This window comes from Drosophila subobscura, chromosome J (assembly GCF_008121235.1).
Source record: "Drosophila subobscura isolate 14011-0131.10 chromosome J, UCBerk_Dsub_1.0, whole genome shotgun sequence".
Classification (NCBI taxonomy): Eukaryota; Metazoa; Arthropoda; class Insecta; order Diptera; family Drosophilidae; genus Drosophila; species Drosophila subobscura.
In genome coordinates, this window is record NC_048532.1 from 4,853,192 (window position 1) to 4,869,285 (window position 16,094).

Genomic DNA, 16,094 nt, shown 5'->3' on the forward strand with positions numbered 1-16,094 from the left:
GCAAATTTAATGAAAGCATCATCTCGCATTTCAGCTTGATCTAAGAGTATCTCTGTATCTTATATCTTGTGTACGTTTTTCTTACCTTTCCTTGCATAATCAGCCTTATTGTGAGTGTCACCGATGGGTCCTCGTGCTTGATGGACGTACCGCCCGCACTGCTGCTTGTGTTATTGTCCTCCATGGTATCTATCTTGAAGCCTTTCTGTGTCTCCTCTTGCGTTCAAATATCTGTATGTGATTATCGGACCACCGATCTTTTAGCGGTCTCTTAGCTGTTAGTTGTTTGTCTTTTCTAGAGAAGAGGCGGCCTTGGTGTTGTTGTTGTTGCTTTGTTGTTGTAAATATATGTATAACTATATGCTATATACTGTTCATATATGATGATCAATATATACACTAAACATATAGAGGTTTTGGCTAATTTCTTGTGGTATTATCTTTATCTTTACTTCAAAATTAGATTGGTGGTGTCTTTTGCTAGTCGTACTACGTTTTGGTTGTTGTTTTTATTTTGTTGTTATTTTGTTCTTGTTCTTTTTTGTTGTTTCCTGGCTTAAGCTCGCTATCTCGTTTCCTCCGTTTGTCCAAAAAATGCAACAAATAATCACGGCTAAGATTTCTGTATTTGTATCTCTGAAGTGTGAAGAGTGCAGGGTATACCTCTTCTATATCTTTATGCTTTATGTTTTATATTTATTTTAGTGTTGAGCAAAAATACTGTCGCTTAGCTGCACGCATTTAGAATTCCGTCCCTGTAAATAAAAGAAAACAACAATTAGTAGGCGATAAATCATTTTCCATATTCGTTTCGAAATGCTAATTTTGCACTTAAGAATTTGGCAATTTGACATTTTTCCCCAGATAAATCGTGAAATTAGCCAAAGCTATTTCCGTGCACTCATTTAATCAAATTTTCGGTGTGCAGAGGAGAGCTTACTGCATCCGCGCACTGGTGCAACCAGAAGGCAGCAAGAGGAACCCCCAAAATAGTTTAAACGCAAAAGCCCGACAAGGGGAAGGCCCCAGCTAGCAGAGATCTCTAAGCAAAGGCTATCGCTCAACTAGCATCAAAGAGGTGACCCACTCAAAGGAATATGCAGCCAAAAGGTGACCACGATGAGAAACAGGACATCTGAGCCACAAGATCTCGAAAACCAGACGTAATTCCTGCCAAGGGAAACCCAAAGCAATAAAAGAATCCAGCAAAGGGAAGACGAACCTCAACCAAAATAACGAAAAGAACGTAAAAAACCACGTGGATGGGACTTTGCATCTTTCTCTGCCCAGTCCCTGTCCCTCCCCCTCGGTCGTTCTGTCCCTGCTTGTAATTTTGATATGAAATTCTTCCATTTCATCTTTTTTTGCGAGTGAATTTTTTGTTGAAACTGCGCCAAGTTTTTGTGCATGTTCCAAACGCGAAGCTGCGACGCAGATGTACCGTACATACATATTTACATATATACACTCATATGTTTACATATTTACATGTAATATTGATGTACTGTACTCTGGGTGCTGTGGTTGTTGCTGTTGTGAGGCATTTCTTACGCTTGAAATCACTTCATGTGCAATTTGGTACAGCACACACACGCAAGCAGAGCACACTCAGAGTCTTTCCCTCTCCATTTCTTTATTCGCCAGCCTACACCTCTCCTTATTTCCCTTCCCTCTTTTTTTTAGAGCGTACAAATTCCCAGCATAACTTGATATATGTACTGTATACGAGTATATGCAGATGTATGTACATATGTATGTACATACATACATACATAAATATGTACAAATGTTGTGCCAGCAGAAGCAGCAGCAGCAAAAAATCATTCCCGGGGGATACCAAAAATATTTGCGCAGACCAACGCAATGACTGCCAAAAGCTTCCTCCTCGCTGTCGCAGCATCCCCTTCCTAGGCAGCGGAGTGGTATTTTTTTGTATTTTTTATGAAATTATGCACACTAATTCCCCATGTAACGGTGTCTCGAGAGTCCACCTCAGACGGAGAGAGATAGCAAGAGCAAGAGTAAAAGCCGTACAGATACCCTGAGTCTGGAACTAACAAAATGCGCATAATTTTTGGGTAGATCTTCTGCACTTAACATTTGACAGGACACTAGCCACAGAGCACTAACCACAAAAAGCTCCCGACATTGTTAGGACCAATTTGAATTTCCCTCCAGGAGCAGCGAGTTCTGTCCAGCAGAACGGAGAACGGAGCACAGAATCGTCTCTCCTGCTGGCAAAAGGTGATTAAGGCACTCGGCAGGGCACTCCCTCCGCCCAACTATGATATTTATAAATGCAAATTGCTGGAATGGTGGATAGAACAGACTTTTAAGTGAGAGAGACCTGCACTACATAAAAAGGAATATTTTCATAGTTTTGCGGCGGTGTAAGTTCTACTGCAAGTTTTTGCAGGTTCTTGTCCGAAATGTTTTGCATTTTAGATGCTCCAAATAGGAATATGACATAATGTTCCTATTACTCTGAAAATCCTTTAAATGCACCCGCAATAACAGATTTCGTAGGAAAATCTTTTTTAAGAGTAAAGCAAATCTTTGATGTTATTTAAATTCTAGCCGATATCCATTACCATTAACCCGTCAAAAGGTTCAATCAACTGTCCATATGCCCGCATCAGAGATAGCACAAATTAGAAATTACAAATACCGCCTCTCTGTGTCCCCTCTGTGTCCACTCCGTGTCCTCTCCGTGGCACTTGGGCACCTCTTTGGGCTCCTTCGTTGTCGCTGGCAATATGCAAATTGCTCCACAGGTATGACAATGGAACCACCATTGAAAGCCAGTCACAGCTGCGAGTCCTGCCGTGCCCTGCCCGTCGGGGTCCTGTCGGGGACACCCGCAGCGATAACCCGCAAAAGGTTGCACACAATCACGGACCGCAAGGAAAGCGAAGCCGGAGGAGCAGGGCAACAGCTGGGACAACAATGACAGCTCCTTCGGTCGCACAATGGATACGCAGGAGACTCAGACTCCGACTCGGAGAAGGGGAGTTACGCCGAGAAGAAGTGTCCGAGAGTGCAATGAAATAATAGCTTCCCGTTACAAGAAAACGGCATTCTTAGGGTGCATTTGCAGACACAAAAAAATGGAAAATATCTGCCATCATCTCGCTCTCTTCTCTCTCTACCTCTTTCTGTGTGTTTTCTCTGTCTAGTAGGATGTCAGCTATCATTTCATTTCATTTCATTTCATTTCAACTCTCAACTCATTATCAATCATACGCACTGTCGTCTGTCGACTCCTTCTTTACTTTTTAATGACTTTTCTCTCGATGGGGAGACGGGGAAAAGCAGCAAAAGGAGGCGGAAGAAGAACGACGGAGGCAGCAGCATAACTAGTTTTCTTTTAATTAACTCCGACATATAAATGCCAATGTCTGGGATCTGGGAAAACCGGTTTGCTTTCTAATTTTCCTTTAGTTTTCCATTGGAGAAGACTGTCGTGAATCCATCTGTGTGTGTGTGAGAGAGAAAGATTTCTTTCTAATTTCCTGCCACACGACAAAACGATGACAAAAACAATGCCACAAATCACAAAAGATTATCCATCTCATTTGCCATTCATCTTTACTCCCTTTTTCTATCCATCTTAACTCCTTTTTTGTCTCTATCAAAGCTGCTGTTCATTTGAAATTTTAAACACATTTCCATTCTCAATTTCAATCAAATATTCTATCAGAAGTTTCAGTTCTGTTCAGGCACAGCTTGGGGCTGGCTGGAGGCGTAAGTTATGATTTAATCAAAAATATAAAACTGTTGCCTACTTTTCCTACTATTTTTCTCATAACTTGAAAAAGTTCCTCAATCTCCAGCAGAAGAAAGATGAGCCGCCGCCGTGTGCCACAGCTTTTGTCAACGATTTCTCTATCCTCCATTCAATAGCAGGAGAGTCTTTTCCTTTCTCGTTTCGGGGACAACTTTTTCAATTGAATTTTTTGTGTGGGCCTCTCCTGGAGACAATAAATGCTAAATGCTGTACGTGACACGTACACAGAGCCACCACATGAGGCAGTACAGAGGCTGAGACACCTTTTGGCCTTAAAAATGCTGTCATGCGTGGAGAGGAAAAACAGAGGCAGCAGGCAGAAGGCAAGAGGCAGGAGCCACAGCAACGGAGACTTTGTTGATGCCGCTGACTTCTTTATACGTCAATTTCATTGCGATGAGTTTTCCTTCCATTTATGGTTGGAAAATGAGGTGGGTCTCCCCAAGAACAAACATCAACAGCAGTAGACAGGAGGCTAGCACAGAGGCTCCTCTTGCCACAGCCACAGTCTCTCCTCTTGCCAACTCGTGTCAAGTTGTGGCAAAGTCAACCGCATCATCATCATCATCATCATCACCATCATTGTTCTCCTCCAGTTCGTCCAGCCCCACCTCCGTTCATTGTCGTCAGCAAACATTTTTGCAACAGTGTTCCTCCCACCTGGCTCCTGTCTCTCTCTCTTTCCCTCCCTTTCATGGATATGTATCCTTCGTATCCCCCTATCAGAAATTACTTTAAAAACAGGGCTTAATTTTCAAAATGAATTATGCACATGTGCAGCAGCCAGCAGCATCCAGCAGCAGCTGCTGTCCAGAGGGATATGCTGACCCCCGCCACAGGAAGGGATGTGACAGCAAAGAGAACGAGACAGAAAACTCATTAAATTGCATAATTATGTGTACACACTCACACACACACGTAAATACAAATGTATGTATGTCCCTGCCCTGCCCTTACTTCTGCCCACATATTCTGCCACAAATATTAATATTAATAACATAAAAACACTCTCAAACGAAACTTTCAAAGCTCGAAAATGGTCAAGGGTTACGACGGTGGCCCCTGCCTTTTGGGCCTATTCGTGGCTGTCCCTTGACTGCACTTGATAGCACTTCCTGGCTTCTTCTATTTTCTCCTTGGGTCATCATAATTTGATTTATGATGCGGTACCCAGCCCAGCCCACAGTCGCACATCCCTGGGGTGGAACTTTATAAGTATTTTTGAAATGCTTTCTCTGGCTTTCTTTTGCTTCCATTTCAAGTTGTGCTGCTGCGAAATGTGGCAGAAATATTTAATTGGCTCGCAAAAGAGCCAGGCGCAGCCCGAAATTATAGCATACTTCTGTGGTTTGGGAGGAGCAGAAAGCCAGAGGCTGTGGAGCAGATCTCTGTTGGTGGGCTGGGTTGCCATTGGCGAGGCGAGTGCCATATTAATTTGTGTCAAATAAGTGAAACGCAATTAAACGCACATGTCAGCGCATGGCAAATGGCCAATAGCCAGAAGGAGGCTGGAGGCTGAAGGCAGTAGGCAGTAGGAGGAGTGCCAAAAACAGCATATCCTTGGCCCCAACGCAACAATCGATACACAAACAAAGCTCCAGCTGCCTGCCTGCCTGCCAGCCAGCCTCCTGCCACAACAATAACCGGAAAGCATATGAGCATGGCCCAGTGGAATCCCTTAATATGATGACCTATTAAAATGACTCCATGCCACAATAATACTCGGAGGGGCATGGGGAATTCAACAATACCCAATATTTCCTTATAGTTCTCGTTATAGTTGGGTGGAGAGGGGGCTCTGAGCATCTTCTGCCCTGCCCCCTGCTAGCTATTGAATGGTAAAATGATATTCCCCTCTCTTGAGAGGCCGCCATGATAAAGCAATTATTCGGCATCAAGAGGAGGCAACCACCACAGAGAGGGGTGGGGCTATATATATACCTATAGGTGCGTGTGTGCGTGTCAGGGAAAACTCCGTCTAGAAATTGGTTTTGATTTCCTTTTGATTGTGTCACACAACACACACACAACAGCAACAGCAGCAGAATTTCTGGGTTACCCTCACACAGCATAGAAATAGTTGGAGGGAAATCCCCCAATTTAATTTCCAATTACTTTGGCTTATGCCTCTCCCACAGCTGCGTTCCCCTCTCTAGTGTAGATGGTACCTTCATTTGTGTGGCAGAGGATTTACATATCTGTGAGATACGAGATATGATTCCATTTAATAACTAAAACTAAACTCCGGGATTAATAAATAAATGATGGTGAGAGTAAATTATAAATAGAAATATAAATGGTTGTCAGAAAAAGGCCATTTTGATTTGATAAGCTGGGAAACGTATCTGCTCCTTTGCAGATACAAGTAGATTTTATCTGTGTATCTGGATCTCTAGCTTTACAAATATTCTGTGGTTCGGCTGCTGCTGCTTTTGATTCTGTTTTCTGACCCAGTCATCAGTTTTGGGACACTCTAATTAAATGTCACTTCTCCTGGCATTCTCTACTCTGACAGCCAACTATCCAAATACTCGGTCTGCATACTTATGCCACTGACTGTGTGTTTTGTGTGTATTTCTGGCCGTGTCACATATATCATCATCGTTTTGTCCTTCTCTTTGACAAAACACATGTCATCATCTCGTGGGGCATGCAATGATAAAGGATGCTGCTGGCTGCCACACAAAAAACAGAACAAAACAGAAAGGCAGGCAAAAAACCTGAGCCAACATTTTTTTTTTTTTTTTTTGTCACTCTTCTGTCATTGTTTGTTGCATTGTCTCATTCACTGTATATCTGCCCCCCTTCACCCCTACGCCCCTTTCTATGTGTGTTTGTGTGTGTGTGTGCTTCTGGCATAATCCTGAATCCTTAATCCTTCTACTTTATTGTGCATTTTACATTCCCTGCCATTCTCTGGCAGTCGTTTGGTCTACCAATATCTTTCTTTTTCTCCTTTCTTCCGTTTTTGTTGGCACTATAATTCGCTCTTTTTCAGCTTCTGTGGCTGGGTGTGCACAGTGTCAGCAGAAAGTTTGCCCCCCCACAACCCACAATTTAGGGGCTTGATAATAACTTTCATGGGAGTCCAGTGTTTCATTTGAATTCATGTTTATAATTCGACTTTTACTGTTGTGGGGTATTCAGTGAGCGGGGTCCATAACGTTTTTGTTGAAATTAAAGATAAATAAATTAAAAACAAAAATCATTAAAAGCAAAAGTATTATGTAACTATTCTCAGCGTATTTGGACCATTTTTCTGTGAATAAATCTATTCTTATTATTATTATTCTCAGCGATTTATGGTCAATCTTTTGTTGTTTCGTTTTCTTACTCTTCGGTTCTAACCCTACTTCAGTTACCGTTAACTTGCTGCCGCGTGAGTTTTTCATTTGCTTAATCGTCGAGTAGGCGCTGTACTTTTGTTGATGAGAGAGGATAATAGATATGAGGCGATTAGCGAAGTGGAAGTATCAGCCAATGATTTGCATTGTGTAAACTTGGACCAACATGAAGGTTGAGATTGTTGACATATTCGTACAGAATAAACAATTATAAAATCTATCAAATTATTCACGAGTTTTTCCTTAATGTTTCTGCTGCAGTAAACGTTCTCTCGGGATTGATCATATTTAAATAACTCTTATTTCCAAAACGCTTCCTTCCGAAAAAGTTCTTTGAAAATAGTTAAGTAATCTCTTCATTTTTCTTATTCTGAAACTCAGTTCATCCATCCAGTGTCTACCCAATTTTCTGCAAATTGATTTCTTGATAAGTGTCTTCATTATCCGTCGGCCAACCCATTAAAATTCTTTCCCATTTTGTTCGCAAATGGTCTGTGTTTTCCCCAGTTCTTTTCCATCCATCAGTTCTTTATGCATTATACTTCACCTATTTATACAGATATTTGCCAACTCTTTTCTTCATTTCTCGCGTTTTGCTTTTCTGTGTGTACGTGTGCGTTCGAGAAGAAATCTTGTTTAAGAAATTACCGCCGCCTTTGATGCTAGATCCCTCATGTCTCAGAAAGATGATGATTATGATGATTGCTGTGTCTATGAAGATGATGATGATGATGCCACACGGCAAATCGCATTTCATGCTTTGGCATAATCATCATGCTTTTGGTGCTAAAAAGGCGAATGCCCCCTGTGGAGTGTAGTACATAGTGGGGAAAATGGGTTGGCAGGGGGGCACAGTTGCAGGCTGTGTAATTTATGCGACTTGCAACGGTGCCTTTCCGCTACTGCAACAAACATGCAGCAGCAGCAGCGGCTCTGGGCCGCCTCCCGTATTTTCACTCAGTTGCTTGTTGTTTTTTCCCCATCTTGTATGTTTCTGTGTGTGTTTTTCTCCGCTTTTGCTGTTAATAAGATTTCTTCAAGCAGACGATGACGATGTCTCAAGACAGGTGTAGTATCTGCCACACAAACACTCACCTACAGGAGTATCTGTGCTGCATTTCTATCTGTCTGTCTGCCTGGCTGTGTATCTGTGGGTGTCTGTACTTCTTTATTTTTTTGCGTGGCAACATTTGTAATGTTTCGCCCCGTTGACGTCGGCGTTAATAAAGATGCGCCTCCGTCTTGGACCCTAACCCGCTGGGTGGAGCGGAGCTGTGGGAGAACGGACGGCGGTGTTGGAGGCAATGTGGCGCAGGGTGGCAATATGGTAAGGTGGCGTCTGCATTTTGCTGTGTCTATGGGTGGCCTACTTAATTTATGAGACGCGAGAATTCGTTGCAGCAAAGGTGAACAGAAGTGAGAGAGAGGAGAAAACCTAGGCAGATACGGATGAGGCAGCAACTGCTGATGCCACTGCTGCTTCTGCTTCTGCTTCTGCTGCTGCTGCTACATGCTGCAATTTGTAATTAGTGTACAAAGCGTAAATCTGCAGCTAAGGAAAATGTATCTGGCAGATACTTAGTGCCTCTGAGGCGACAACAAACGACAACACGAAACGGAACACAGCAGAACAGAACATCACAGACAATTTTATAGGGAGCATGGGGGGAACGACAACGACAACGTCATGTGATTGACCGCATGAGAGGCAGAACAGAGGCAGGGGTACTGTGGGTAAGGGTGCATGACATATCAGGGAGGAGACTTTTCTTAAGGGAAATTCTGATGTAGTTTTTGGAAGCGAGAAAATAAGGTTCAAACTGGTAATAATGTTATTTAAGCTTCCTATCGCTTCAGATACAGATCCATTGTAATAAGTACACATATTCACTCACATGTACATATTATTCGTATTTTATGCATCCAACTATACCTATATATGGATATATGTATCTATTATATCTATTTATCCACTTCTTTATTCTATCATTCGTTATTTCTTCATATTAAAAAAATTGAATATTCAACATTATTTCGATCCCCTAAAAGTATATTTTCACTAGAGGTCATATCTCCGGATTTTACCCAATTTTTAGTTATTAAAAAAATCGACTTTCTTTCTCTCTCTATTTCGCAGAGGAACACTTTAATGGGTGCAAAATGTTGCTCTCTAATTATGGGTTTCGCTCTGTGTATGATTATGATTTACCCGAAATTAGAGTAGTTAATTCCTCAACTCTCATCTCTCTCAGCCCATAGCCTTTGTAATTAACCCGTCAACGATTGTCAATCCGTTGGATGCATCCAATTTTCAAGAATGCCCGTGGGCACTGCCTCTCAGAAGTCGCACGCCAAGGACTCCATCAACTGGAATGGGGGCGGATGTGAGCCTCTAGCCATTAATTAGCTAATTGCTCTTGTAACTGACCGATCCGTTCGGATCCCCGTTTATCCACGCTTCTAATTTGATGAGAACTTTTTACCGGAGTATAATGTGCTCCTGTTCCCGTTTTGCTGCAGCTGGAATCTCATATCAACTCCCTCTCTCTATGCAGCAGCCGAATGTGTTGCAACATCAAAAGTATTTGTGGCAGCTTCACCTGCATCAAAAGTTCCCTACCTCTTCCCTCTCCCCTGTCTCTCTCTGTCTATGGGTCGACTGTGTGGTGTGGTCATATTTGTAGTTTTTGGGTGGTATTAGCTTACATAGCAACTGACGCAAAAACGGGTGTTGCGGTGGGTGGTTGGGCATGGAAATGGGTTGAACGAGAGCTTTTCATTCTCGGCTTTTATGCAACAGTGCACTTTGAAAAGTATCTGGCAGATACACAGACAAACAGGTAGAAAGTATCTGTCACTAGTAGGGTTTCCGACAATCAGCTACAACGAGAAGCAGAAGGCAGAAGCAGAAGGCAGAACCTGAGCCCAGGCACCCAGAGCCCACAGTCACCATATGAAAGTCGCTTTAAAGGGCATTAAAATTCATTTAGGTTGCCTCCTCCACCTCCACCTCTACCTATGTACATACAAACTCGCAAAACACCCATGGGGCATGCGGCAAGGGTTCCACATCGATATTGAAATTTATGCTACAGATTTAACTAATAATGCAGTTAAATCCTGTCAGAGCAGACCAACTTCTCGGCAGAAAGAGCGACAGAGAGCTGGCTGTAAGTAAAGCAATCACACGCTTCATAAGCCCAGGCAGACGCGACTCTTGTGTGCCCCCCACCCCGTGCCCGAGGGCTCGGTTAGGCGACGGGGCATGCCACGATGACTGGTTTAGTGGGTGGCAGAAAGAGAGTGGTGGGGGGCTGGTTTTACTGCAAACACAATTGAATAAGCGAGGCAATCAATCAAAATACAAAATCTATTAAGGAGCAGGAAAGACGCAGACATTTGCCCGAAGGAACTTTTCTCATGGGTGGGCCAGCGCAGTGATCGTACAGTGGGCAAAACATTGGAATTCTCAAACAAATAAAAGTAACAAAGTAACAAATAGAAACCTTATTGGTTGTGTGGAAATTAGAGCCATTAGATACGATAGATTATAGACTTTCACGATATCTAAAAGTCGATGCATTTATTTGTATCAGAGCTGACAACAGAATCAATTTATTATTCATTTATTTATTTATTTCTCAGCTGTGAATATTTTATCCTTTCGATACGAAAGGTTCCTTTCCATCCCACTGTACACGGAGCAGCAGGAGCAGACTTCAAGCTCAAAACTCTAAGCCATAATGAGGACGACAGAGACACCACTCTATTCCAATTATGGAGCCTTTGGAAATCTGGTTCGTTCATTTTCATCGAACGCGAAAGCGAAGCTAATTTAAAAATATTTCGAACCAAAGTAAATGACATAAATTAATAATTTCATCGCTTTTGTTGCTCCCAGACCTACCGCGCTCCCTCCGCATGACCCTGTCTCTCTGTGGCACTATCTGGGAGTCTGAAACAAAGTGCTTTCCATTTTAATTTATTAATTTAATGATGGGGGGCGACAGGAGAGCCGGTGCTGCTGCTGCTGCTGCTGCTGCTGCTGCCGACTGCCTGCTGTCGAGGATGCGAAAGAAATCGCCTGGCGAAAGCAAATTTTGAATTTTTAATTTAATAAAGCGACAAAAATGTTTGCCTATTGAAGAGAAAGAGCCCCCCAGAGAAAAGATGAAGCGGGAGTGCGAGAGCAATAGAGAGAAAGAGAGAGCTAAGAACCAAGAGGAAAGGATATTTAGCGCGACAGTCGTCGAGGCCATAAAATTTAAGGGAGACCCCAAAAAAGTTTCTCTTTTTGGCCCTAGCTATTTTTAGACACAAAAATATATATTACGGCAGTACATTAAACTCTCCCATGAAATGGGGGATAAGAGGATGAAGCAGGAGGCGAAGGAGGAGGAGGAGGAGGAGGAGGAGGATATGTGTGTTTGTGTGTGTGCGGCTTGGGGGCAAAACGACAAACGATGTCTTGGGGGCAAGTCATAATGCTTATTGGATTTGTGCTGCCCAGAAATATAATTATGGCTTAAAAAAGGCAGAGGACGCAGAACGCAACGAAAAAGAGGAATTAGGAATTTCAATTAAAGTGGCAACACAAAAAAGGAAACCAAAATCTACCAACAATTCCGGTTCGGGGGGATAAATAAATGTTTTAAAATTTAATTAAAACGCAGCGCATAAATAAGAAATTTGATTTTAATAAAGCGCACTTCTAGGCACTCTCCCAGGCACCACCACACTCTCGGGTAATGAAAATCCTGCTGCTGCTGCTGCTTCTGTTACTACCCACAGGTTTTCCCTTTTCCCCAAGCCTTTTGTTACTGTTTCGCTACCTTTTTCGCAACCTTTATGCTCGCATATATTTTCCCTCTGCTAAAAGTTTACTTTGCTTAATGAAACTTGAGCGAAACGCTTAAGGAAATGCTTGAAAAAAATGCTTTTGTTCAAAGTTTACTCTCTCGCTTTTGAAGAGAGGTCTCCAGGCCTCCAAATACATCTTACGGACTGGACAAAAGATACACCTTGTGTTTTGGTTGTGTGATTGATGGTTCTGTTTCTGGATTTTCTCGGTTCAGCAAATAGCATTGGACGAAGTGCCCCGTTCCGACCGTCTCTTTTCATAGATATGCCGTAAAACGTGAACTTAATTTTGGGCCTAAGCACCCTGAAGAAATGACAAAAATTCCAAAATGAATTTAAGACTCGCAAAACGAACGAAAAACCCCACTCAGAAAATACTCCACTGGAGAGAAGAGCGTTTCCAGGCAATTTATACAATTTTCCCAAAAAGAGGGCAATTGGGAAGAGGAAATTCAAATTTAAACAAATACCACAAAAAGTTTGATTTCAGGCCATCAGGGGGATGGGATGCCCAACCGCCATCCAAACCAAAAAACTCCTATCCACAGCAGCAGCAGTTATGCAATATTTTTGTATAACGAAAAATCACTTTTTGAAATAATTGACAGAGCAAAAATGCTGGTCCAACCTCCATATATGTACATACATATGTACATACATACATGCGAGTGGTAAAGACTCTACTCTCTCTCAAGAGAGCTGCCTGAAAAACTGCAAAACAAAAATATGGAGAGGAAGCAAGAGAGAGAGAACGGACACGAGAGGGAGAGTTGCAGATAAATGCAGGTAGAGGTTTAGCTGGTTAGCAGGAGGAACATCTACACTGGCTCTGGTTGGAGTTCCCTCAGGCGCTCTCCGATCTCCCGATACCCTTTAAGAAATGTTTCTCATTCTACGACAACTTTTAGTGTCGTTATTGTATTATTATAAGATTTCGGAAGTGTTCTTTTAGCTCCCGTGTTCTAAGGTTTTGTGTTCAATTATCTTACAAATCTTTTTAATCAAGGCAAGATTATAACCTTCTGGCAAAGTATTAAATCGGTTCAAAACCTGCAAATCCATGGGGTAATAAATCGCTAAAAACTATTTAACCCTGAATCGAATTCAAGAGTATGTTCGATTCGTTTCTCGTTTTCTAGGGAGGAAGCCTCCCAGGAATCTTATGGTGCTTCACTATAATGCAAGCACAGACACATAGACACACAGATGCACGCACACACACATACATTCGAAATAAATAGCATTTAGTGCATATTTAGTACAAGCAACGACAACATGAAAAGCCATGCCAAAAAAAATCAAGCAGAGAGAAGAAAGCAAACCAAACCAGACCACTGTGCCCCCTCCGTACACCGTCTCGACCCGACCGACCCGACCAGACCGGGGGCCAACATACATACCTGCCATAGCTCCGCCCACCCCCTCTGGCCAACTACCGGCTGTTGTGCATCGAAAAACGAAGCCAAAGCAACATAAAATGCATAGAAAAATGGAAACAAGAGATGGAGGAGCAGACAGAGACAGTGAGTGAGAGAGACGTAGAGAAAGAGAGCCAGCAGAAAAATGGCCAAACATGTTCTATGAATACAGAGGAAGAGGGGTGGTGGAGGGAAGGAGGAGTTGGATTGGGGCTAGGACCAGGAAAACTTGGCGTGCCTGTTTGCCATCAGAGGAGTTTTTGGAGTCAAAGTTGTGGAACCTGCGGGTTTTTCTTTCAGTCTTTCCATTTTTCATTGCCACAGTGGTGGAGGGGTGGATGGGAGGAGAGGAGGAGGAGGGAGCAAGATCGTGTGGTGGAATTGAAACTGGAAACATGTTTTCCTGGTTCAAGTTTAGATGCAATTTCTACTACCTGGCCGACCAAGCTGGAAAATATATCCGCTTCAGCAGCTGGTTGGAGATGTAGAGGCGGAGTTGGACCACATTTCAGTCAGACTCTTTCAGCGTTTTATTCAGTCAGTCAATCTTCCAGCCAGATACACATTCAATCAGACCATCAGTCGGTCATTCATTTCCAGCTACTTTTCGGAAGTTTCCAAGTTTTCTGCAGAAAACCCTTCAAGTGTTGTAGGTGGAGAAAGAGTACGAGAAACCAGAGAACATACAGCAATTAGAAAGAGCCAAGAGAAGTGGCGAGTGGGGAGTGGAATCAGGGAGGAGGCTGCCACAGAAAATGCCAAACATTTCAAGATGAACTTTAAGTTGTGGTTGTGCCAAACTTTTGGAGTAGACAGTGTTCCGTGTTTCTCAGTACTCAGCAGGAGTTGAGTGTGTGGAGGCACCACAAACTTTGACGGAGGCACATTTTGGGGGGAAATATGATATAATGAACTTTCAATCAAACAGTGAAAGGGCCATGCGGGCTGCACAGCTCTATCTTCTGCCCCGGGATAATCTCCTATTACCAATTTTAAGAGAGAGTATCTCTTTTTGCTACCCGCACTCCATGCTCTCTCTCGGAGAGCCAAAAACTTTGCCTTGCACTTTTAAGCAGCAACAACACTGGCACCCGTCCCACCCCCTCTGAATGTATGCATGAAGAACCGCCGCGCGAAACTTTAAAGAAGAATTTAATTATAGCCAAAGCTCTTCTCTCGGTGTTCCTCTCTGCTCCTGCTTCTTCTTCTTCCTCTTCTCCTGTGCTCCAAAGGGGGAATGAAATAAAAATTAAAATCATCAGCGGAGGAGCCCACAGCACAGCAGCTGAGGCTATAGCTGTCTACGGTTCTTCTGCTCTCTCTCTCTCACTCGCTCAATCTCCTCTTCAGCTGCTGCTGCTGTCGGTTGCCGCTGTCGGTTGGCTGCTTTTCGCTGTCGGGTTTAATGAACGGAAATCTCTGGCAAATATTCAATTGCTATACAATTCTGAAGCGCAGCCAGACGCAAATATATACATACATTCGCATAACACACATATACAGCATACAGTCATATAAACAGCAGCGAGTGGAAGTCAACAGACAAAGCGAGGAGCAGAGGAACAGCACTGCAGCGTAGGCCCCATGTGCAATGAATGTGCGTTCGGTGCCAAGTTGATAATGAAGTTTTGATAATGATAATGATGTTGCCCTACGGCTTGCCAGACGCTCTTCCACTCTCTTTCTCTCTTGTCTGCATTTGAAATTATTTCAAGTAGTCAACGGCTCTCCCAGAAAACAACCAAATAAAGTTGTTAAACGATGCGCCCACAGAGTACCCTTTAACTCTACTCAGCCAAAATGTGCTCAAAATGTATCCATAAGCTGCGCATAAAATTGTGTAACCCAACACAAATGTCAAACATATGAACATACATATATTTCAACTGTCGAATCCACCCGTAGCCTACCCCTTTCAGAAGTTGGTTAAACTCTAGTCCTAAAGCCAAAACATATTTATAGGCCGAGATGCTCGTACTTCTCCTCCTATCTCCTACTATCCCGCTCTCATTCACACTATGACGTTCCTGCTATCTCCACTCTTCGCACACATTTGCAATATTAATAATCTGCTTGCCATTGAAAGCCATACAAGGCGCGACTTGCTCGTACGTGTCAACATTCGACGCTGGCAGCGACGCGAACTGCAGCTGCAGCTGCAGACTGCAACTGCAGGCTAAAGCTAAAGCTGAAGCTAAAGCAGCGACGCGTCGCCTGGTGCGCTTGGTGCTGCATGCGCGACGGCGCATATAAATTTTGTGTTCTTTTTCGAGTGGTCTAGGAACTTTTACGCCGCTTTCCGAGTGGCATGCAACCCAACAATGGTGCACATGGTTAAGCGGCGGGAACTGCGGGGGTTCGGTGAGAGCACAAAGAAGAGACCTAGACATGCGACACAGTGGAGCCAATAAAATATAAAGTGTGGGAAAACGTTATATGTTTGAACCTACAAGTGAAATTTTAACAGTTAGAAATTTGTTGTCTTCATTCCGATTTGTGTCACGCCAGCAAACTGCTTAAAATGTTAAATTTTATTGTTATTCAGCTATTTTTGTTAAGAATTTCCCAGGTATAGTCCCACTGTACGTAGTGGTAGCCACAGAAATGCCTAGGCTTCTGTCTACAGTTGTGTTCCTATCTTTGCTCTCCCTGCCTGGGGCCTGTACCCTCCCATTCTCTCTCTCC

The 16,094-nt window shown here is 43.1% G+C and overlaps 1 protein-coding gene across 33 annotated transcripts in view; it reads right to left on the reverse strand.

The window, feature by feature from the left end:
• LOC117894419 (poly(rC)-binding protein 3) overlaps positions 1 to 16,094 on the reverse strand; it is an 85,605-nt gene that overhangs the window by 21,780 nt on the left and 47,731 nt on the right. For all 33 annotated transcript variants that reach the window (XM_034801457.1, XM_034801460.1, XM_034801458.1 and 30 more), the window contains one exon: positions 86 to 755. In XM_034801457.1, coding sequence (XP_034657348.1) covers positions 86 to 184 — 99 coding nt within the window. In that variant the 5' untranslated portion in view covers positions 185 to 755. The remainder of the gene's footprint in view (positions 1 to 85; positions 756 to 16,094) is intronic.